Genomic DNA, 21,692 nt, shown 5'->3' with positions numbered 1-21,692 from the left:
CTCGCTCGGAGGATGTATTTGTATAATTTTCCCCTGGAAATAAACGTAGTTGAATCTGTAAGGCCGTGCTGGTAAAATGTCACCTTGACACTGAGGAATATCGATGGAAACATCATAATACTATTTGAGGTAATTTCGTCGTATATCTCTCTTCATAAAGTCTTAAGATTGAAAATACTCAGTGTTTGGAGAGGAAAGAAGATCGAACAGTATCCACAAGGTTCTCAAAGAGTGTACAATAATCTTGTGGTGACATTTGGGCGGAATAGGCCAGATTAGGGCGGAGTTGGTACGAAAGCTGAGGTTTTTCTACGAAACAACATGTGATTTATAAACTTTTACAGCGCGAACCCGGGAAAATTCCAAAGCGGACCGATGGACTCTGACCTGCCAAGACCACGGTGCTATTACCAGTAAACCGGAACAACCGGAGTGATAAAACAAAACGTACGAGCTGCGGCTGACACATGACACGAGGGATTGTCCTACCAGGTAAGCATGACCTCACCGACAACCAATCAAAATGATCGCTGGTGAACGCGCTCGGAGGATGTCGGCTCTGATTGGTCAAGAAGCTCGCACATGTTGTGCAGTCTGCTTCATTCTGGAGATTTTAAAAAGGCGCGAGAATTGTTGTTCCTATCATTATTCGACAGAAAGACAATCGAGGAAAGGCTGGTGGAGATTTCCAGTCCGATCTTACATTAACTGGAGAACAGCGGAGTATTCTACAATAATTATTCAGCTGACCGAGTCATCTGTCGCAAGTTCAGGTAAAGTACATTTTAATATGTTTTATGAAATATTGCTTCTGTGATAGGGCTGTATAAAGGGCTGTATATTTTTAATTCATGTTTTGGCATTGTATACAAATCCAACCTAAGGCCTGTAATTTGTATCAGAGATGGTATACCAAACAGGGCTATAAAAAGTGTTTCAGTTTTGTAGGTCTGAGCTCTGCTTGAACTGCAAAAGGCCGTCCTACGTTTTGCAGAAACCTGAACCTTTTACAGTATTTACGTCACTGACCTACTTGTTACGTTTGGACTTCAGTCCTTTAATCTCAATTCAGCCCACTGTTTGGGCTACGAATTTGCTAATTAATCTGTTTTCCAACTACATGTACAACTAATGCTAGCTACAGCGAAATTATTTTCTCGGATAGAGCACAATGGTCGTACTAGTTGCCCCACTAATATATCATTTGTGGTAATAAATTTACTCTCATTGCCAAAGACAAAAAAACAGCGCTGCCTATTCTTCAATGAGGGTACGCTCTCTGGGCCCCCTAGTTTTTTTTGTAATAAAATATCTTAGGTTTTATTAAATATTGTGATCTATTGTGACGCTAGCCTGAACAAATGTTAATGCTTGATTCAATGAACACCTTGGCCACAAAAGAGAGCCGCCAATACGAGCAGACTGGTTCCCGGTCCGTACTCTACTTATATGTGGGGCGGGAACCAGCCTACCCCGCGAGAACGGGATTATTGTCGGGTCGCAAGTATGAAAGTTGTAAAGTAATAATTCAATAAACTTTGGCGGATTTATTCGGTCGATGACTCTTTGTCAAAAATGAATGACATTAATTTTGCATTGCTAGAAAAATAGCTATTAAGCGAGGTTAAAAAAAAAAGACCATGTTTCTCGTCCCCGCCCGCTTCCTTTTTGGAGGCCGCCTGGATTTTTAAATTATTTTTTATTTTTGAAAAATGCCGTACAAAACACCGAATAAGTCCACGGTTAAAGCAGATGGGCGATTCCAGCGTCACTCGCATTTCACTTTTTTGCATCCTTTTTCAATCTTATTCTTAGTGGTGTACTTTTTACAAAAAAGAGAATTACTCTTTCATTTTTAGTTTGGAAATACTCAATATATAAGGCTTTAACCCTATGGAATTATGAAAGTTTAATGATGCAAAATATGAGCATGGCACTGTTGGAAAAAACCGTCACTCGCATTTCGTGAAAAGGACATGCCTAAAATTGTCTTGGTTTTAACTGAAAAGTCTCCTCAAACCAAATGTACACAACCAAATGGTTATATGTACTAGATACCTACCATACTGAAGTATAAATGAGGGTAACAAAATATCTTCAACAACTAACTGTATTTAAGTTAGAGGGGAAAAGTGCCGTCACTCGCATTTCCGTCACTCGCATTTCAGTTTGTCCGTTCATTAAGTTATAATCAAAATGAAGCTTTTCCTCCACAATTCTTATCAAGTCTTAGCTAAGTCTTTTCAAACAACCTTTATAAACCTTTTCAGTGTGCTCAAAATACTAATTGCAATGAAAAAGTATTTTAAGTTAATTAATGAAGTTGTGAACAAAATGAAGCTTTTCCTTCACAATTCTTATCAAATCTGGGCTTTTTCTTTTCAAACAACCTACAAAGTTGTTTAAAAAGACTCAAAATATTAATTACAATGAAAAAAAAAAGTGTTTTCTGAAATATTTACACATTTACTGTAATTTAGTAATCCGCAGCCGCAAAGGCGCTAGCTCTCTAGTTTCTGCAGTCCCATGCTTAAGTTGATAAAAAAAATCAATTGTGTTCATCCATTCATGTACTATTTGAATGAACTCACAACCTTAGCAGCAGGAGCATGAATTATTTCACCAAAATTGACTTTCAACAGTTAACTTACAAGTTCTATTCGTGTAGGGTCAGACTGTTCATATAGAAATAAAACTTGGAACTGTTCCTATGGAGATACAATGCATCATGGGTACCACAAATGATACCTGCCTTCTATAGGTCTAAGACAGTATGCGTACTTTGTGCATGTACTATGCACTTCCCTCAATATTACTATCTCAGAGCTTCTCTGTCTGTATTCTTATTATTGAAAGTGATATCGTCAGTCGCATTTCATTTGTCACTCGCATTTCATTTGTCACTCGCATTTCAAATTTCAAGGGCTCTCTATTATATTGTGCTGGGTTTTTGGTGTAAATACTTGTTGTTTTTATACTTGGTATTGGTGGGAGAAGCAAATTATCAATTGTCAGCAATATAATCACTACCTGTTTAAAATAATAATAAAAAAGAGATCTTTTCGTCACTCGCATTTCATGTGGCTAAGCGTCCACAGCTGTGCACCTGCATGTCTTCAAGAAAAGTCATGGGCAGATTTTTATTTTATTGTTTTTAAGGTATAAAGTCATACTACTAAATTGCATAATAGGTTTGTGACTAATTCTTTTTCCAAGAAAAATATGCAAACAAATGAAAATGCACATGAAGTAGTACATTTTATAAGCCAAACATCACCAGGAGGAAAGGTGACATATTTCATAGAAAACGATGAAGCTTTGACTAAAAAAGTTTATATCCTGGTCCTTACATCTATAAGCAATAACTTCAAAATGAAAAGAAAGTTCAGGAATGGGTGTGATTTTTTTGGGTCATGTCCCTGTTTGCTTGGAATTGCCCAAATGCATCTAAAACTGTTCATTGTAGACCAATACAACTCTAAATGACACTATAAATATGTTCAGTTCTCTTGTCCAACTTGTCTTTCATTTCAAAAGTGTCTTTGAACAGTGGAAACACCAACGATTGCAGGAAATTTCAAAATGGCGACCATCTTGAAAAAAATGAAAAATATAAAAAAAGCCACTCTTCCTCCTTTTTTTCAAAAACCCGGACGAGAAACATGTTTTTTTTATTCGGCCTTATTTAGAAAAGAAATCTATTTTTCAGGACGACACTAAGAGCACGGGAAATGCATATAGTGTTGGTTGTAATCAATGAAGTACTTACAAATTGGTGTTGAAACTAATTCTCTCCTTCCTGTGATTTCCGCATGATTGAGCAATGTGGTACTGTGTGAGGACTGCCACGCCAATTAAGCGGTCTGGTCCTACGAGAATAAACAAAAACAAAAACACTCAACTGGCCAATTATGTCAGAAAAACTGATGAACAAGTTTGTCCAGCAATCGCGCTGCACAGTTGAAATTTAAATAAGTGCGATTGTTGATAATTCAGCTATCACGAAAAATTGTGGTACCAAATTTCGAGGTTTGTTTCTCGAGAATGTCTTGGAAATTACAGAGAATACTTGTGTCCAATCATCAGTCGTAATTTTGGAGCAATACATCGAATGAAAACTTTCTTTCCCACATCAGAATCATTTTATTTCTGAATCAGCTTTTAATCCTGAATGGTATATTTTTCCTTGGATTTTTCTTCTTCTTGACATTGAAACAGATATTTGTCACTATAGCCGTTCCTTAATTATAATCAATTTTACTCACGTATAGAAATCCTATTTTTACTTAACTGAGTTCTTTTGTTTTTTTTAGCTTTTGACATATATACACTCAACCAACATTTTTGTCCAACTCAAAACTACTGGGCACATCTTGCTCAAATTACGACTGATCCTTAGCAATCCAGCCATACTCTTTGTTTGGCCCAAAAGAGTGATAATGTCTGCAAAATTATGCAATTTATGACAAATGGTACCGGAAAAAAGTTGCACTTTTTGTATAGGCCTACGTGCAAGGCGAGTGTGAACCACAACTTGCGCGTATACAAAAGTGCAACTGTTTCCGGTATCAGTTGTCATAAATTGCAAAAATTCGTATAACATTATCACTGTTTTGGGCCAAATAAAGAGTATGGCTGGATTGCTAAGGAATTTCTGTACTGATAAGTCGTTATTTGAGCGAGAGGTGTTCAGTAGTTTTTGAGTTAGACAAAAAAGTATTGGAAGGGGGGGGGGCCTTTCTTTTTTGGTTGAGTGTATTACCACCATGCAACTTACATGTAGGTCGCTAATAGTCTTGTGTAAGACATCCTTAATTCTAATAATAATAATATTTTATTCGGCAAATTGACATATATACACACAATTACAATAAAATTTGATATTAAAAGAAAGGGATATACAAACAATAAGAAACCAAGTAAACACTACACACGAAAGACAGAGCGTGGACAGTGCAGGGCTGCCAAGGAGAAGAACAAAAGTGAAACGAAACACTGTCGCCAATATGCGCGTGTCTCTCCAATTCTGTTGCATTTGATAAATTAAACGTAATTTAACCCTCAAGTCTCGCAACCATTTGCCTAATTAGCGTCTATCAATAATTTAACACCATAATTATACCTAATTATTGTGGACCACGATCCATGAACTATAGCAGAAGAGCCACATTTTACGTTCATAATTGAACCCAGTTTAATTACGAGATAAAGTGTAATCAGCACTAGCTTACAGGCAGTGATGTAACTAGGGTTTAACTAGCTGAGGTGGCGCCCGGGATGCATACTTTTTTTCAGGGGGGGGGGGAACACTGAAGGCAAGTAATATATTTTTGTCAAGAATTTAAATGCAGGTGGGGGGCACCCGGGGCACGGACGTCTTTTTTTTGGGGGGGGGGGGGTAGGGATAGGGTCACGTGCCCCATCAAATAGTTTTTATGACTGATGATCCGTGACCACTGATTGATGCAACGTTCAGATATTGAAATTACTACGGAATTCTTCCTGGAAAATGTTATGATTCCCGACACTAAAGTCTGAGGTTTCAAAATTCAGACACGGAGGGATCTGCGATAAGTCCTGGCATTATTGCCCCTTTACTCTTTTCTTCACTAAAGGGTATCAGTATCATGTAATTTATATCTCAGGGTATCATGTCGTTTATAATATCTTGATCCTTCCTTGCGGAAGTTCCATTGTAAATAATATCCTCGTTTTCGAAGAAAAAAGTGGAAATCATGCCAACTAAAGTATATAATGCCACCGTTTGCAAAAACAATGTAAATGTTCTATGAACAGCATCACTACCAATCCGAAGCAGTTATTATAACACTAACCTGTCGAAAAATTAAGTTCAGTATAGATATCATAAAATGATATCATACTTCCCGAGAAAACTGTGAAACTAAATCTTTGTTTTTCTCGACGCGGAGCATTATGCTGAAGTCCATGAGCCAAAGTTTAAACCTCCATCACATCAATGACAAACAGCAAAATATTTTTGTATGAAATTCAGAAGATATTTTTCTCAAAATTACGGAAAAGATTTGGCTTATAGATATAATGCAAGAAAGTCGATCTTTAATTATTTAAATTCCAAACCGCATATTTAGCCCAGGATATGACATGCCTAAATCTGCCCGGCACGCTGAGAAAGAAGTGTGATAGGTTAAACTAGAAATACATGACAATTTTATCGATACTAGAAATATTTTGCTTCGTGTTCGGATTGGCTATGAAATTCCTGTAATTATTTTATGTGGTCCACTAAAGTCCACTGATACTACTGGGCTAACATGTGCCTTCTTTAACAAAAACAAAAACAAAAGGAACAGGATGGTTCATAGAGAAATCCCCAATCATCGGAAGTAATAGGCCTTCCGTGGTATTCTCAGACCCGGCAATTAACCCAACTGTCCGTTGAATTTGAGTTCAGTTCCGCTGGGCAAGTTGTATTTTGGTTGTACAGTAAATGGACAGTATTTCCTTCGTGGTAACTTCATACGGCTTTGCAAATGTTGAGGAAAAAGCACATTACAACTTGCATTATAAACATTCGTGCTGCACACACAATAAACATTGGCAATAAATATACGACTGTTTCCTGTTTAGCTAATGTGATTTCTATACGTTGTAAAAAAGCCATTAAATCTGAAACATTCATTTTTTGGGGCTCAAACTTCCAACAGCCGTCTGATGTTTGGAAAAAGAAAGAGGCTGAGAATTTTCAACTTACGGCCTATGTTCAAAGTTGGCGAGAAAAAATATCTGAAGCTACCGTTTTATTAAAAAGAAAGTCTATCATGATATTTCTTCCAAAGTTTTGAATTTGTTTTCGTCAATATAAACCAATGTAAAAGCCTTTCCATCCGAAACGTTCATTAGGCCTAACACGTTTTGACTTGCACCCAGTTGTCACTCGAGAAGATCATAGTTCTATTTACGGATATGTAACCGATTGCAAACAGAACTAAATTTGGTCAGCATGGGAGCAGTATCATTGAGCAGAGCCATTCGATGGAACATTATCTGCTTTTATTGGCAGATTAACACATGTACCTGTTTCTTAAGTAAAAAGGTTCTACTTCGAAAAATCCCATCAGAAAAAAAAAACACCTGCTGCATTATATCAAGAAAAGAAAATTTTAATGTTGTATTTAACAATATTTTACCAATTCTGTGTATGTATGCGTTGCGGGTGTTTCCGAGTATATTATGTGTTATTTTAAGTTATTATAACAACGAATGCACAACAGGCTAACGTCATGTCTAATTGCCTATCCTAGCATTAAACCATTGCTATGACGTCACACTATTGTTAAAAGTGTGAATTCGGAACTACGAATCTGTTACGCTGGTCACAAAGTGTGGATTCGGAACGAAGAATCTTTAGTAAAGTGTGGATTCGGAATTACGAATCCACACTTTGAACGCGTCGGATAATTGTTCTCTATAATGAGCATTAATAGGACCGTATGCGTGAAAATTTCCTTCCAAAATTACCAATGCATCTTCACTTTCAGATTCTCCGCCGTTACTGCAAAACCTACTTCGAGTCAGAGAGAAATCATCGTCTGAACTATCAATTTGTCGACGGAAAGAGCCGGGACAAATGTTGCAACCTGACGCCACTTTTTTTCTCCATATACCATCTCAATGAATGACATTCACTGCAAAAATGATGATAAGACATGAATCTGGGACTATGAAATATTTCCAATTTTGTTAGAAAATACTTTAAAAAAATTCTTGACTCTCCATACACTTTAATTGTACACAATCGCGGAAGTGGCGTCAGGTTGCAACATTTATCCCAAGTCTTTTCATCTCCACTCACTGTTAATGCCAATACTTAACACAATGGTTTAAGTCGAAGAATACACTCGCAAGTGTGGATTCTTAATTTACGAATTCACTCGGCGCTTCGCGCCTCGTGAATTCTTAAATTACGAATCCACACTTTCTCGTGTATTCTCCTTAACATACAAAACCATGGCCTTCTAACTCCACCTAATCGATATGCGTGATTTAGTCCCTATCGCTTCTCCTCCATTCAAAAGGACGTCGCAAGATTTACATGTCGTAAATATCTATTCAAAATCGCGAATAATTCATTGAATAAAAAAAACAATGATTATTGTGAATCCAGAACTGTGTTTTCAGCACGATTTAAAACGATTCATCGAATTTGAATGAAACTTCCTTTGATATGACCCTATTAAGCTGAACAGAAACAGCCCGACGGCCTCCAATAAAGCAAAACTCTTTAGACAGAAATTGAAATTCCATTTCTGTATATAGGAAAGTTATACTTATACAGGTCCCACGTTTTCTAAACCGTCAAAGATCAACACGGAACAGCTTCCCATATTGACGCTTTACACCACACAAGACCTGAAGGGCAAGATATGGTGTAACATTACGTTTCCTTTTAAAATTCTGAATTTGTCTTCTTCTTTTTCATTCAAAAATACGGTGTGTGCTGTGTACTAAAAAAAATGTTTTTCCATATTTTTTTCGTTTACAGGACAATTCAGCTTATTTATTTCAACGTACCCTATTTATTGAGCAACGGGATTCAGACGGGATTTCATCGAAACCGAGACAACACCGAGACATCAAGATGCACAGCAAACCGGTAAGGATGGAACAGTCCTCGGGTTCAGCAAAGATGGAACGGTCGTCGGCTGCGGCTAAACCCCCCATAGCAGTTGTTGGCATTGGTGAGTGTGAGATTCAGAAAGTTTCATACAATGCAATTATGGGTACAGGGTGAGTTCCAAAAAAAAAGAGACCCAAATGTCAGGACCATTTTTTTTTAAATGAAGTTCTGCATGTAGCACTTTCAAAATCTAGGATGTGAGTGAATTGTTTTCGTTTTGCTGAAAAAAAAAACACTTACCATTTTTGTGATCCGTGGACAGAACTTTAAAACGGTGTTGTGTTCGAAATTCCGTAACTTGAAAAGTACATGAGTGACTTGAATGATTCTTGTAATAAAAAAATAATTGGGCTTATCCTACATTTTGAAAGTGCTACATGCAGAACTTCATTAGATAATTGGTCCTGCCATTTGGGTTTCTTTACCCTGTATAACCCGAAACAGCCCATACAACCCGACAAAGCTTGCACGCGGGCATTACTTAAAGGAGGAAATAATAAAGGAAACTGTCTTATTAGGAGAAGATACACGGCAAAGTCTGTCCCGCACATAGTGTCTTAGCACTGTGACTGGTTGGAAATTATATCGAGAGTAAATTAATAGCGCTTCAAGGCATGGATAAATTAACAAGAAAATCAACTGTTTACACACTGAACATCTCCTTGACCTTTTTGGCCAGAGAATCAAATCTCGTTTTTAAGAACATGCACGTCTGATGTCATCGTTACATCATGCATATTTGATTTGTTTGGGCGATTTCGGGGTTTGATTTGAACATCAAGCCCATTGTCATAAGCACATTATGGATTGTACAGGGTGAGTAAAAAAAAACCGGAACCCAAACCCCAAAAATTATATTCTATATTTTAAAAAATATGTAGCACCAAAAATAATAATGACTGGAAAGCCAATTTCATAAGCTACTTTAGATGAAAAAAAATACTGAAATTGATCAATCCGTTGAGAAAATATCACTATTTAAACACAATGACCCTAAAACCTGTCTCGTCCAAAAAAAAATGCGATTTCAAGAATCGTCGTCGCAATGGTCTTCAAACATCACCAGCGATAAAATCTCAGTTTAAACGTTATAAATATTCAACAGAATCCCTTTGAAAGCCTGTCCTTTAAAAAAAAGTAGATTTTATAAATCATATTGTTTGCCTAACCAGGGTTGTTAATAAAGATATTGTGTACTACAGGTGGTGACAGTTGTTGAAACAATTAGTATTCTGTGTCATTTTCTTTGTTATTCCAAACAGTCAAAACACACAATGAATAGCTTTAGGACAGGTTTTAGGGTCATTGTGTTTAAATGGTGATATTTTTTGAACAGATTGAGCAATTTCAGTATTTTTCTCATCTAAAAGTAGCTTATGAAATTGGCTTTTCCAGTCATTATTATTTTTGGTGCTACATATTTTTTTTAATATGCAATATATTTTATGGGGTTTGGGTTCCGCTTTTTTTGACTCACCCTGTATGTAGGAAACAACTGTTTCTGTACCAGAGCAATTAAATTAACCGTGTAATTGGAAAAGGACTGTTATGGTTAACATGATATTAGTTAAATTTCAAACTATTTCCCTGTGTGATTGCATATTGGAAATTAGTCGAACCCACTTCATGAACGCTTGTTAAATTATTTGATTCTTGTTACATTCCCGGAACATGCATTACGCGCTCTTTAACAGGTAAAAACAACATAACTAACTAAGCAATATCAGGATTTCAACCTCAAAACATGAACATGTCTCTTTGTTCGTACAAGCCAGAACCAGGGATCGCTAATGAAAAATATTTGAAAATATTTTTAAAAATGTACTCAGTAAATTAAATCAAATAATAAAAAGAAATGTTTGCTTACCAATAAAATAAAAGTATAACCATTGTAACAATTTTTTGACGTTGTTTACTTGCAGGGTGCCGCATGCCCGGAGGTGTCGACTCACCTAAGGCATTCTGGGATGCCTTGGTACGGGGTGACGACATGATCAGTGAAGTGCCTCCAGACAGATGGTCCTTGGAAACCTTCCATGATCCTGACCAGTCCAACCACAGCAAGATGGTGACGAGACGATGTGGCTTCGTCCATGGCATAGACAAGTTTGACAACACCTTCTTCAAGATTTCACCTCGTGAGGCAAGCTCCATGGACCCCCAGCAACGCCACATCCTTGAGGTCACCTACGAGGCTTTTGAGGATGCAGGAATCATCCCCAGCACCTTGGGAGAATCCTGCGGTGTCTACATCGGTGTTGGCATGATGGATTACCCCATTATGTTGATGGAGACATCACTCATCAACCCTTACACTCACACGGGTGTAGCACATTCTGCCGTCGCCAATCGCATCTCCTACGCCTTCGATCTCCGTGGCCCCTCCTATGTAATTGACACCGCCTGTGCTTCGTCTATGACAGCTATGCACAGTGCCTGCAATGCTATCTGGGATGGCGAATGTACAACTGCTGTTGCTGGAGGTTGCAACAGTCTACTCATTCCTGAGGTTACGGTTGGTTTCAGTGCTTTGGGCGTCTTATCTCCTGAGGGGAAGTGTTGTCCATTCTCTGACACGGCCAAGGGCTACGTAAGAAGCGAGGGCTTTGGCGTCTTCATCCTAAAACCACTTGACATGGCACTAGCAGACAACGACCATATCTATTCCGTCATCCGAGGAAGTGCCATCGCAGCAAATGGTTTCAGCAAGAGTCTTACAATGCCCTCAGCTCCCGCCCAAGAGATGGTGATGAAGAAAGCCTATGCACGCTCTGGAGTTCCACTATCGTCTGTTCAGTATGTGGAGGCCCACGGGACTGGAACTCCTGTAGGCGATCCCATCGAAGCAAGTGCTATCGGGCGTACCTTTGGCCAACTTAAAGACACCCCAGTCAAAATTGGATCCGTGAAGAGCAACTTCGGGCACAGCGAGTGTGCTGCCGGGATCACAGCTGCCATTAAAGTGGCTCTCATGTTGGAGAAGAATATGCTGGTTCCTACCATCAACTTTTCCAATGCCAACCCCAACATTGACCTTCAAGAACTCAACCTCGAGGTCCAGACAAAATTGGAGCCGCTGGACACCAACCCTGGTGTTAGTGCAAAAGACACAGATGACACCTACACAGTTGGCCTAAATAGCTTTGGCTTCGCAGGTGCAGTTGCTCACATGATCTTCCAGAAGAGACCAAAAGCAGACAAAAGCGCCATGCAGACAGCATCGGCTGGCTGGAAGTTAGGTGATGATAGTGTTGGACGCCCAATCATCCTGCCGCTGTCTGCAAAATCTGGAGAGGCTCTGAACGATCTTGCAAAGAAGTGGTTGGAGTTCGACTGCGACAATGATGCCCTCAGCGTGACATCATGGCAGGCAACTCGGAGAGACCATCACACGTACAGGATGACTGTCATTGCCGAGTCTACAGCCTCCTTTAGAAAGAGCCTGGAGGGATTTCTTCAAGGTTCTGGATCGGAAGCTGTTGTGACTGGCACAGCTCCCCAAGTTAAACCAAAGGTCTGCTTTGTTTTCCCTGGCCAAGGGCAGCAGTGGGAGGACATGGGCCGCAAGCTCTACAGAGATGAGATGGTTTTCAGGGACAGCATTGATACTTGCGATCAGATCTTCAAAAAGATGTCCGGATGGTCCCTGCTCGAATACTGTGGCTTATTCAACAGCCATCCAATCAATCCAGACACCTCTCCCTACACATCTGTAAACAACGCACTCAGTCAAGTAGAAGTCATCCAGCCCGCCATCATGTTCATCCAGGTCGCACTCTACCATCTCTGGCAGCACTGGGGAGTACAGTCTGACGTTGTTGTTGGGCACAGCCTTGGTGAGATCTCTGCAGCCTATGCAAGTGGTGGCCTGACCCTAGAGGAAGCCGTGGCTGTAATCTATCACCGAAGCCACGAACAGGCAAAGCAAGAGGGAACAGGTAGAATGGCTGCACTGCGAGCTACAAAAGAACAGGCAGAGAAGATCTGTCAGGAGCACCAGAATCTCTACATTGCAGCAGTCAATGCACCTGGTGCAATCACTCTAGCTGGCAACAGAGATGTAATAGCCGCTGTGGTTGAGGAAAATCCTGGAAAGGCCAAGCAGCTCCGGGTGACTTGTGCCTTCCACACACCGGAGATGGATCCAATCAAGGAGCCATTTTCCAGAGGCATGGAAGGTGTGGTCAAAAGTGAACTTGGCAAGAGAGATGTACCCTACTACTCCACTGTGACAGGCGAATACTACGACGGCAGTTTTGGCACTGACTACTGGTGGAGCAACATCCGAGGTGCAGTACTCTTCCAGCCTGCAATTGAAGCTGTTCTGCAGGAGACAAAGGCAGATGTCTTCCTTGAGATTGCAGCCTCAAATACACTGTTGTCCTCGGTAAAACAGATTGCCCGTGGTTTGGATCCCAAACACCCACCCATCACCGTCAACTCTAGCCTGCGAGATAAAGATGATTTGCAGAGTATCCAAAGAGCAGTTGGAACCCTCTATACAAATGGAGTTCCTCTAAATTGGGCTGCAATAACTCATGAATCAGGTGAGTGGGCACCGCTTCCAACATATCCATGGCAGCACCAGTCTTTCTGGTTGGAGACAGAGGAGAGACAGAAGCGTCGCCTTGGTTTGGATGACCGTACCTTCAAAGGACAGAGTGGTAACATCTCCCTAGAGATGTTCCCCTTCTTGGCTGATCACGTTGTGGGTGAGAGAATCGTATTCCCTGGAGCTGGCTACATCGAGTACATGACACAGATGAGTTTTGTGGAAACTGAAAAGCCGGCTCTAAAGAACATAAACTTCACCCGTGTCCTACCATGGCCGGAAGACTCAGACTCCAAAAAGTGCACCCTAAAGCTTGGGCTCGTGAAAGATGGGACAGCGATGCAGGTTACCTGTGATGGCAATCTACATAGCAACGCTCAGATTGATGTCTCCAGCAAAACAGATGTGGAAGAGTGTCTCCCTCTTGAGAAGATTACAGAGAGGTGCTCTACTGAAGTCATAGGTGAGGAGTTTTATTCCAGGCTCCAAGACCTGGGTCTCAGCTACGGACCCGCTTTCCAGATGGTGGAGAAGATGTTCCTAGGTGATGGCGAGGCACTTGCTGTTCTGCATGCAGTTCCTGACAACAAGCAGAGAGTCCAAGTGGCTCATCTGGATGCAACTTTCCAACTGGCTTTGTCTGCTGTGGGTTCAAACAGCGCAATGTACCTTCCAGTGCACATAGATTCCTTTGAGTTATCCAGAGAGGCTATTCCATCAGGGCAACCCATTATCGCCTACACCAGAATTATCGATTGTGACAGTATGATTCTCACAGCAGATATCACCATGGCCACTGAGCAAGGCAAAATCTTGGCAACTATGAAGGGCTTCCGGGCGCAGAACTTCAATGGGAGCCAGTCAGACGTACCTATCGAATCATGCATCTACACTACCGAATGGCAACCAGCAACGGCCAAAACACTGTCAACATCAGTTCTGAAAGACGTATTTGATGAAAGCAATCTGCTTGAGGCATATGGGGATGAGATGGATGCTGTTGCTCGAGCAGAAGACGTAATTGATGAAGTTGAGGGTGTGTGTGTGTCGTACATCCGAAATGCCCTTAACACAGTCCCACCTGCCGAAAGGGCACAGGGTAAGAGCTACACTAAGTACATCAACCGTTTCCAAGCCATCGCTGAAAATGCTACAAGCAAAATAATCGATTACAGAGATATTCCTGCAGTGTTGGAAAAGATCATGGGACATGTTCCTGAGTTAGACTCAGAGGTTAGCCTGATTAAGAGTCTTGGTGAGGCCTTGCCTGACACTCTTCGTGACCCACAAGTTGCCGTTCCTCTCATGTTTTGCGCTGAAGGGTTGGACCGGTACTTCTATGATTCACTCAGCACAAGAATCTACTACAAAGCTGGAGCTGAAGCAGTTGTCAGGGCTGTCCGAGAAGCTGCTAAGCACAAGAATGTTGTCCGAGTTCTGGAGCTTGGGGCTAGGATCGGAGGTTTGACTCGCTTCATCGTTGATCCACTGAAGGATTTTGGGACTGAGAAGAAGATGGAGTATGTATTCACAGATGTGAGTGCGACATTCTTCCAGCAAGCTCAGGGAAATCTCCAAGAATTCCCGTTCGTCCAGTACAAACAGCTAGACATTGAGAAAGAAATCAAAGACCAAGGGTTTGTTCCTGGCAGCTTTGATGTCGTAGTCTGCTTGGACACCCTACATGCAGCGGTTGATGTTCAGCGAAGCACGGCTTTCATGACCGACCTACTCAGTGCTGATGGGCTCATGTTCATCATGGAGGGAACCAACACCCACTACCTGACTGAACTCTGGTTTGGGGCTATGGATGTCTGTTGGGTGTTTGATGACTTCCGAAAGGAGCGTTGCTGGCTGCATCACCAGGGTTGGTTGGACACCATGGAAAAGGTTGGTCTGAAAGATATCTCATCGGCTTCCTCACCAAACGAGTTCTTCCATTCTTTGTTTGTTGGAAGAAAGCCTTCAGTTTCAGAGCGGGATCAAAGACGGATAATCCAGCAAGACAAGCTCTTCATAGTACGAGATGGCAACAACAGGTTCTCATCTGAGTTCCTTCCTCACTACCACGGTGAAGTCCTGATCAGCAACTTCTCCGAGGCTAAGTCTCTTGATCATGTGTTCAGTGAGCACACTGATTCCCCAATGGAATTGATGTACATCTACAGCGACGAAGACTCTAAGCTTCACGCCCTGTTGAAACTTTTCCAGGCAGTTGAGTCATACCCAGAAGTTGTCAAACGTATGTGGGTTGTGACAAAGGGAGGAAACATGGATTCATCTCTTCCGAATAGTTCTCTGGCAGTTGGTCTGACCCGGGCTGTCAGCAATCAGATTCCAAGTGTGCCTGTTTTCTCTGTAGACTTTGACCCCCAAAATTCTCTTGTAGAAAATGTCCATGAAATGCTCAAGCTGATGAATGACCATGATCTTGGTGAGCGAGAGCTTGTGATCCGAGGAAAGGAGAGGTTCGTTCCCAGGGTTATGCATCAAGACCTGAACACTGAAAACAAGATTCAGTCTATGAAGTGGCGCGTGGAGCAGGATTTGAGAAGTCAAGCAGGTAAAGGGGCTTCCATTGATGATCTTGCCTTCCACGATGTTCGTGATTTTGAAGTCCCACCGGGCCATGTCAAGATTAGAGTCAAGGCAGCTCCTCTCAATTTCAAAGATGTCATGATGGCACTTGGTCTTCTTGAGGGACTGGAGAGTGAAACACACCCATCATTCGGTCTTGAGTGTGCTGGAGTTGTCGAAGAAGTTGCATCGGGAGTACATGGCTTCAAAATTGGTGATGAGGTAATCGCATTCGGTAAAAGCTGTTTTGGTTCCCATGCTATCTGTGATGCACGGTTGACTGTCTCGAAACCAGACAATCTCAGCTTCGTAGACAGCTCAAGTGTTGGTGTGGTTTTTGTGACTGCATACCTTTGCCTGGTTGAACGAGCCAATCTGCAGAAGGACGAAACTGTCTTGATTCACTCAGCTTGTGGGGGAGTCGGTCTAGCGGCCATTCAGATTGCACAAATGATTGGAGCCAAGATCATATGCACAGCAGGTACAGAGGAGAAGAGGAACTATCTACAGAAGCAGCTTGGCATAGAGATGGTCAGCGACTCTAGATCTTCTCGTTTCTATGATGACGTCATGGAGTGGACTAATGGCGAGGGAGTAGATGTTGTCTTGAACTCGTTGTCCGGTAAACTGCTTCACACAGGTATATCCCTGCTGGGTCCTTGTGGACGATTCTGTGAGATCGGCAAGAGGGACATCCTGCAGAGCTCTAGTCTAAGTATGGGATTCTTTCTGGAGAACAAGATCTTCAATTCCTGCCAGGTAGATGTCTTGATGAAGCAACGTCCAGCAGTAGTGAAGAAAATAATGCAGAAGGTCGTTCGTCTGTTTGAAAATGAGAAGCTGAAGCCAATTCCAGTCACAGTCCATCCCATCAACGAACTCAAAGAAACATTCCGAATGATGTCCAAGGGCGCTCACATCGGTAAGATCGTCTTTGAAGTGCCAGAGGATTTCCAACCAATGGAGCTACAGCCATCATTGAACCAGTTCACACCCAATGCTACTTACATAATCACCGGTGGATTTGGTGGCATTGGACAGGCTCTCTCCAGATGGCTTTGCCAGAACGGTGCCAAGCACATTGTACTCGTCTCACGAAGAGGGGCTCAGACAGCAGCTGCAAAGAGAACAGTGAACTACCTGAAACACAATGGGGTTAACCTCTATGAGTTTGCACTTGACATCTCCAGCAAAAACAGCGTAGCAGCGATGTTTGAGAAGCTCCGAGATGACAAGCGAGTCCCTCCAGTCAAAGGCATCTTCCACCTAGCAGGAGTCATCGAGGAGGAAGACCTATCAGAGATGACATTTAATCAGATGTCCCGCATCCTTGGTGCAAAAGTAACAGGCGCAAGAATCCTCCATGAACTGACTCAAGACGACGACCTAGACATCTTCTTCATGCTGTCTTCAATCTCCACCACCTGGGGTCATCAAGCACAGCCTGTCTACTGCGCCGCTAATGCCTACCTTAACGCTTTGGCTGAGAAGCGACAGAGAAGTGGACTTCCTGCACTTTCAGTGCAACTGGCCCCCGTCAGAGGAGCAGGGTACTTGGAGGACAAGGGACAGACAGTTAAAGTTCTGGCCATGAAGGGTAACCACCAGCTCTATGTCGACGAGTTCCTTGACGTACTGGGTCAGCTGCTGCCACGGAAGGATCTGCCATGCGTCTGCCTAGCAAACCAGGTGAGTTCATCATAATTTGTCTCCTTTTTAAAACATTGTTCTATTTCTTATCGATGAGGATTCGGGAGAATCTTCAATTTGTTTTTTTTACCTCAAAGCATGCATGAATAAATGAAATTGCTTTCAAATAACCCTTGAAAAAATGTTTTTGAACCCTACTGGATTTTTCAAAGAATTGTTTTAAGGGCTGTTGTATAATATTTCCCCCATTTCACAAACGTTTTTGCACTTTCTATCAAAAAACCTTCTAAACACAAAGCTGGGGAAAAAATTACAGGAATACAAATGTATTATACCTTTGTCTTTTTCGTTACATTACCCGAACGGTTATAAGCGTTTGACTTATGTGGATGTTTTTTTTTTGCACTTACCATCAGGACTGGGGAGCCACACAGCAGTTCTGCCACAAGTATATGCTCAAATTCCACCACTTAGCAGCCCACAACTCCAAGTCTTCAAAGGGAGAGGCTTGTTGCCTTGACGCTGCCGACTTGGAAGCCAGAGTCAAATCCAAGATGGCTGAACTTCTGTGCATGCCGGAGGAGTCCATTGACGTCAGCCAGCCCATGGTGAACTACGGCGTGGACTCGCTGGTTGCCTTGGAGATGGTGAACTGGGCAACGAATCAGCTGGGAGTGACCATCTCTCAGCTAGATATCTTAGGAGGCATAACTACAGCCACGTTGCTTGAAAAGGCCGTGGAAGCAAACTAAACAGGGTAAAAATGGCAAAGGTTGAACACCAAAGGTGTAAAGAAACAAAAACAAAATGTTCGTCATTCCTTCCCTCAACAAGTATTTATTATTCATTTATCATAGTATAAACGAGAAAAAAAGTACCTCAATGTATTGACAATTTTGGAACAAAATCAACAACTGAAGATGCTCAAAAATTGAATTCAAAATCTCTCTATTTCAAAGATTTTAAAACAAACGAGCGTGCATAACTTACTTCAATCCATTTGAGCTGCATTAAAACTTAAACCTAGTATGTATTATATTCAATGAAGAGCTATTTGTCTCCAGGAAGTATCTCAAAAACCTTACAATCGTAATTACGGAAAATAGCAGAATATTGTAATGATATATATTTTTAGTTAAAGAAAGTTTTACATGTATATTTATTTATTTCACCATATTCGGAACTTCCAATTATTCATGCGGACAGTACTGTGCACAAACTTTAACGAATTTACCTCTGTGAAGGCTTAACACTTTTTTAAATTGTTTCCTAAATAACTCTAAGTAAATGTTTGCAAGAACATTTATAGTAACACTCCATAAATGCAAAATATCCAAAATAGGATTTCCTAATGTAAAAAAGAAAAGAAAAAAAAAGAGCTAAAAAGAAATCGATTAAATCGACTGAATTCGAAAGGAGCAACGTTTACCCTGAAAAGTCAGTATATTCGCGTTTGCTAAAAGCTATTACGTTTTCATTGTTATTAAAAGTTTTCTTTGTTTTTAGCTTTTTATTAACAGCAACAGTTTGGCTTTTTACACATTTCAGACGGCTTCTTTAAATTTTAGATTTTAGTTGGCATCGGACTCGTGAAATGTTTTTATGGCAACTTTATAATTATAGTCTTGTATATAGTAATTTTGAACTAAAGAAACAGTATTTCAGAGATAAGATAGAGACGGTCTCCTGATGACGAACAGAGCACACTGTTCGAAACGTCGAGTTAAGACAACTGGTTCTTTTCAGAACCAGACAACTGAAAAAAGATAATATTCACACGGTGTTAACGCAAACCTTCCATATATTTGTTTATGTCCACCATGAAAACCTCATAAGTCTCATTTAGACAGTATTTTGTCAAGTTTGTCGGACAAAAGGTGTTAACATTTACTTGGACTTCAAATTTTCTTAATTTGTTACTATTGCAACTTTTACACGATTTCGTTTCAATTTAGGTTACTCTGGGAATAATCACATAAATTTACTGTTTTGTCAAAATGAACGGGAATTCTGGAATATTTACAACATAGCCTGTCGGTTTTCGTTTGTAGCAAATGTGATGAACGAAATCACTTTAGGTTTAGAACTGTGGCTGTGTTCATGCGAAAACGTTAGTTGGTTGCAAAAGCATGCGATTTTTTCTGCTAACAACCTAACAGAAAGTTCCATGCATTCACATGCAGTTTGTTATTCCACTGAAATTATTTTTAAGATAAACATACTCGTCTGTCAATATTAAACTATCAGCGTTACAACAGCGAGTTGGGTCCATATCGCCGCTGAGGCATATACAATAGTTGAAACTTGTGTAACGTGTTATGTATGCTGTGGATTTTGTTTAATTATATGCTGTAATAAATTTGAGGAACTGTTTGTAATGTAAAAATAATTTTCTTTGGGAATTGTATGTTCCAATACGGTGTCTCAAGGTGACAGATTTGCATCACGGCTGGTCGGGGCCATGCCCCCCCCCCGACCCCCCCCCCCCGAAAAAGATCCAATCCCCCCCAGGAAATAAATTAAAACGTTGCGGATCTCCCTCGCAAGCTATCAGTTACACACATCTGTTCGTTTGAATATTACAATGTGAAAATAGCACACAATACTACACACTTAATCTCCTTCCCCTTTTTGAAAAAACTAAATACTCGAGCCCTTCCCCCCCCCCCCCAAAAAAAAAATGGTTCTAGATCCGCCCTTGACTGCGTGACAATCGTTTTCGTAAATTAAAAAAATCCGCTCTTTTATTTCCAAAAAGTGAAAAAATCGCTTTATTTTGGTGGGGTTTCAATCACACCGACAATCAAATAGAATTTGTTTTCACTTGAGTTTCCACTGGATTGCCTGTTTGTTTATTTAGATTGATTTCCACTCTAAATCGCCTGGTTCCTGTTATTTTACTCTTTGAAAGCGGTCCATTGAAAATGTACAGGGGTCCAAATACGGGTCACTTTATCTCAATTTATCCTGTATTTGTCGCTTTTTATTTAACCCCTTAAAGGTAAAATACAACATTTGCAAACATAAAAAAAACAAAATGATCAAATTATCACGAAATACCTTACTGAATTGTTAGGGACTGACAGTCTAAAGCATCCTTTGAAATCGTGGCTCCTGGTGTGCTGACATTTTCAAGAAAACCTGTATTTTTCCAACGCTGGTCGGCCGACCAGCGATGGAGAAAACTGGCTTTTTTCAAAAATTGTTCTTAATTTTTCATATTTAGTTATTTTGACTTTTCTTTGCAATTGATTTACACACCTCTGAAGGGATACAAGCCTGCTAGACTGATTCCCTGATCTTACTCTTCTCCAAAGTGTATTAATTGCTCCGTTTCATCTTAAGTGGGGTCAGGGAACCAGACTACAATAACATGATAGGTTTTCTTGGTTTTTCCAGCATATACAAGCCCAAAACGTGAAACAAGTCAGTTTACAAATATTTTCTATAACATATTAATCCTCCAAATCCATTTATTTCTGAAAATTGAAGCAAAAACAAATGCTGTACATTCCCTTTAAATCACCTAAGGCATTACTTTCTGGCCTAAGTGTGTTTTTGAGGGCACAGAATGAAAACTTAAAAATTGCTTTACCGTGCACACGAGGGCTAAGGAAATCAGCAGGGCCCCTTTCCGCACCAGTAAAAAAAATAACCGCGTGCTTCGGGGTACCCGTCCACCAAATTTCGGAACGGATCGCAGTGACTCGCGCCTGGCTTCACCGTGGCTGACTCAACCCGGCGATTCATCCACAGTGAACCCAGGCGCGATTCAGCACCGCGATCCCGGCCGGCTCGACATTTGGTGAGGAAAGGAGCCCTGCTGAGTTCGCCGGCCCTCGTGCGCACGGGACGAAAGCAGTTTCAAAAGTTGTTATTCTGTGCCCCAAGAAAACCACTTGGGCCAGAAAATAATGCCTAGCGACAAATTCTGGACAACCACCTCCCAACCTATTTATTTTACGGAGGCCAAGTGTCCAGACAAAAAAAATCTGTTAACATTTCAGCATTGATTTGCTGATGTACCCCCCCCCCCAACAAAAATAACTGGATCCGCCCCTGGAAAATGACCCGAATATTTGGACCCCTGTAAATTTTCAATGGACCGCTGTCACTTCCCTCCGCCAGGCCCATTGATGCGCCTGCGTGCATAATTATGAATAAACTAGTAAAAAAAAGTCCATAGCCGCAATGAATAGTGCCCACATTAGGCTAATTAGAGAGTTGGACAAATTATTATCCTTGGCGATCGAT

General features: G+C 41.0%; 1 protein-coding gene across 1 annotated transcript; it reads left to right on the top strand.

Moving 5' to 3' along the window:
• The first annotated feature begins 197 nt into the window (after positions 1-197).
• Positions 198-19,827, top strand: LOC119744703 (highly reducing polyketide synthase FUM1-like). The gene is made up of 5 exons (XM_038220775.1): positions 198-773; positions 8,525-8,573; positions 8,613-8,720; positions 10,582-17,477; positions 17,855-19,827. The coding sequence occupies exons 3-5, from the start codon at positions 8,621-8,623 to the stop codon at positions 18,188-18,190; spliced, it is 7,332 nt and encodes a 2,443-aa protein (XP_038076703.1). The 5' UTR covers positions 198-773; positions 8,525-8,573; positions 8,613-8,620; the 3' UTR covers positions 18,191-19,827.
• Positions 19,828-21,692: the final 1,865 nt, after the last annotated feature.

This window comes from Patiria miniata, unplaced genomic scaffold (genome assembly GCF_015706575.1).
Source record: "Patiria miniata isolate m_02_andy unplaced genomic scaffold, ASM1570657v1 HiC_scaffold_7, whole genome shotgun sequence".
Lineage (NCBI taxonomy): Eukaryota > Metazoa > Echinodermata > Asteroidea > Valvatida > Asterinidae > Patiria > Patiria miniata.
Note: the sequence above shows the minus strand (reverse complement) of the source record. Positions and strands in the feature narration are given on the sequence as shown.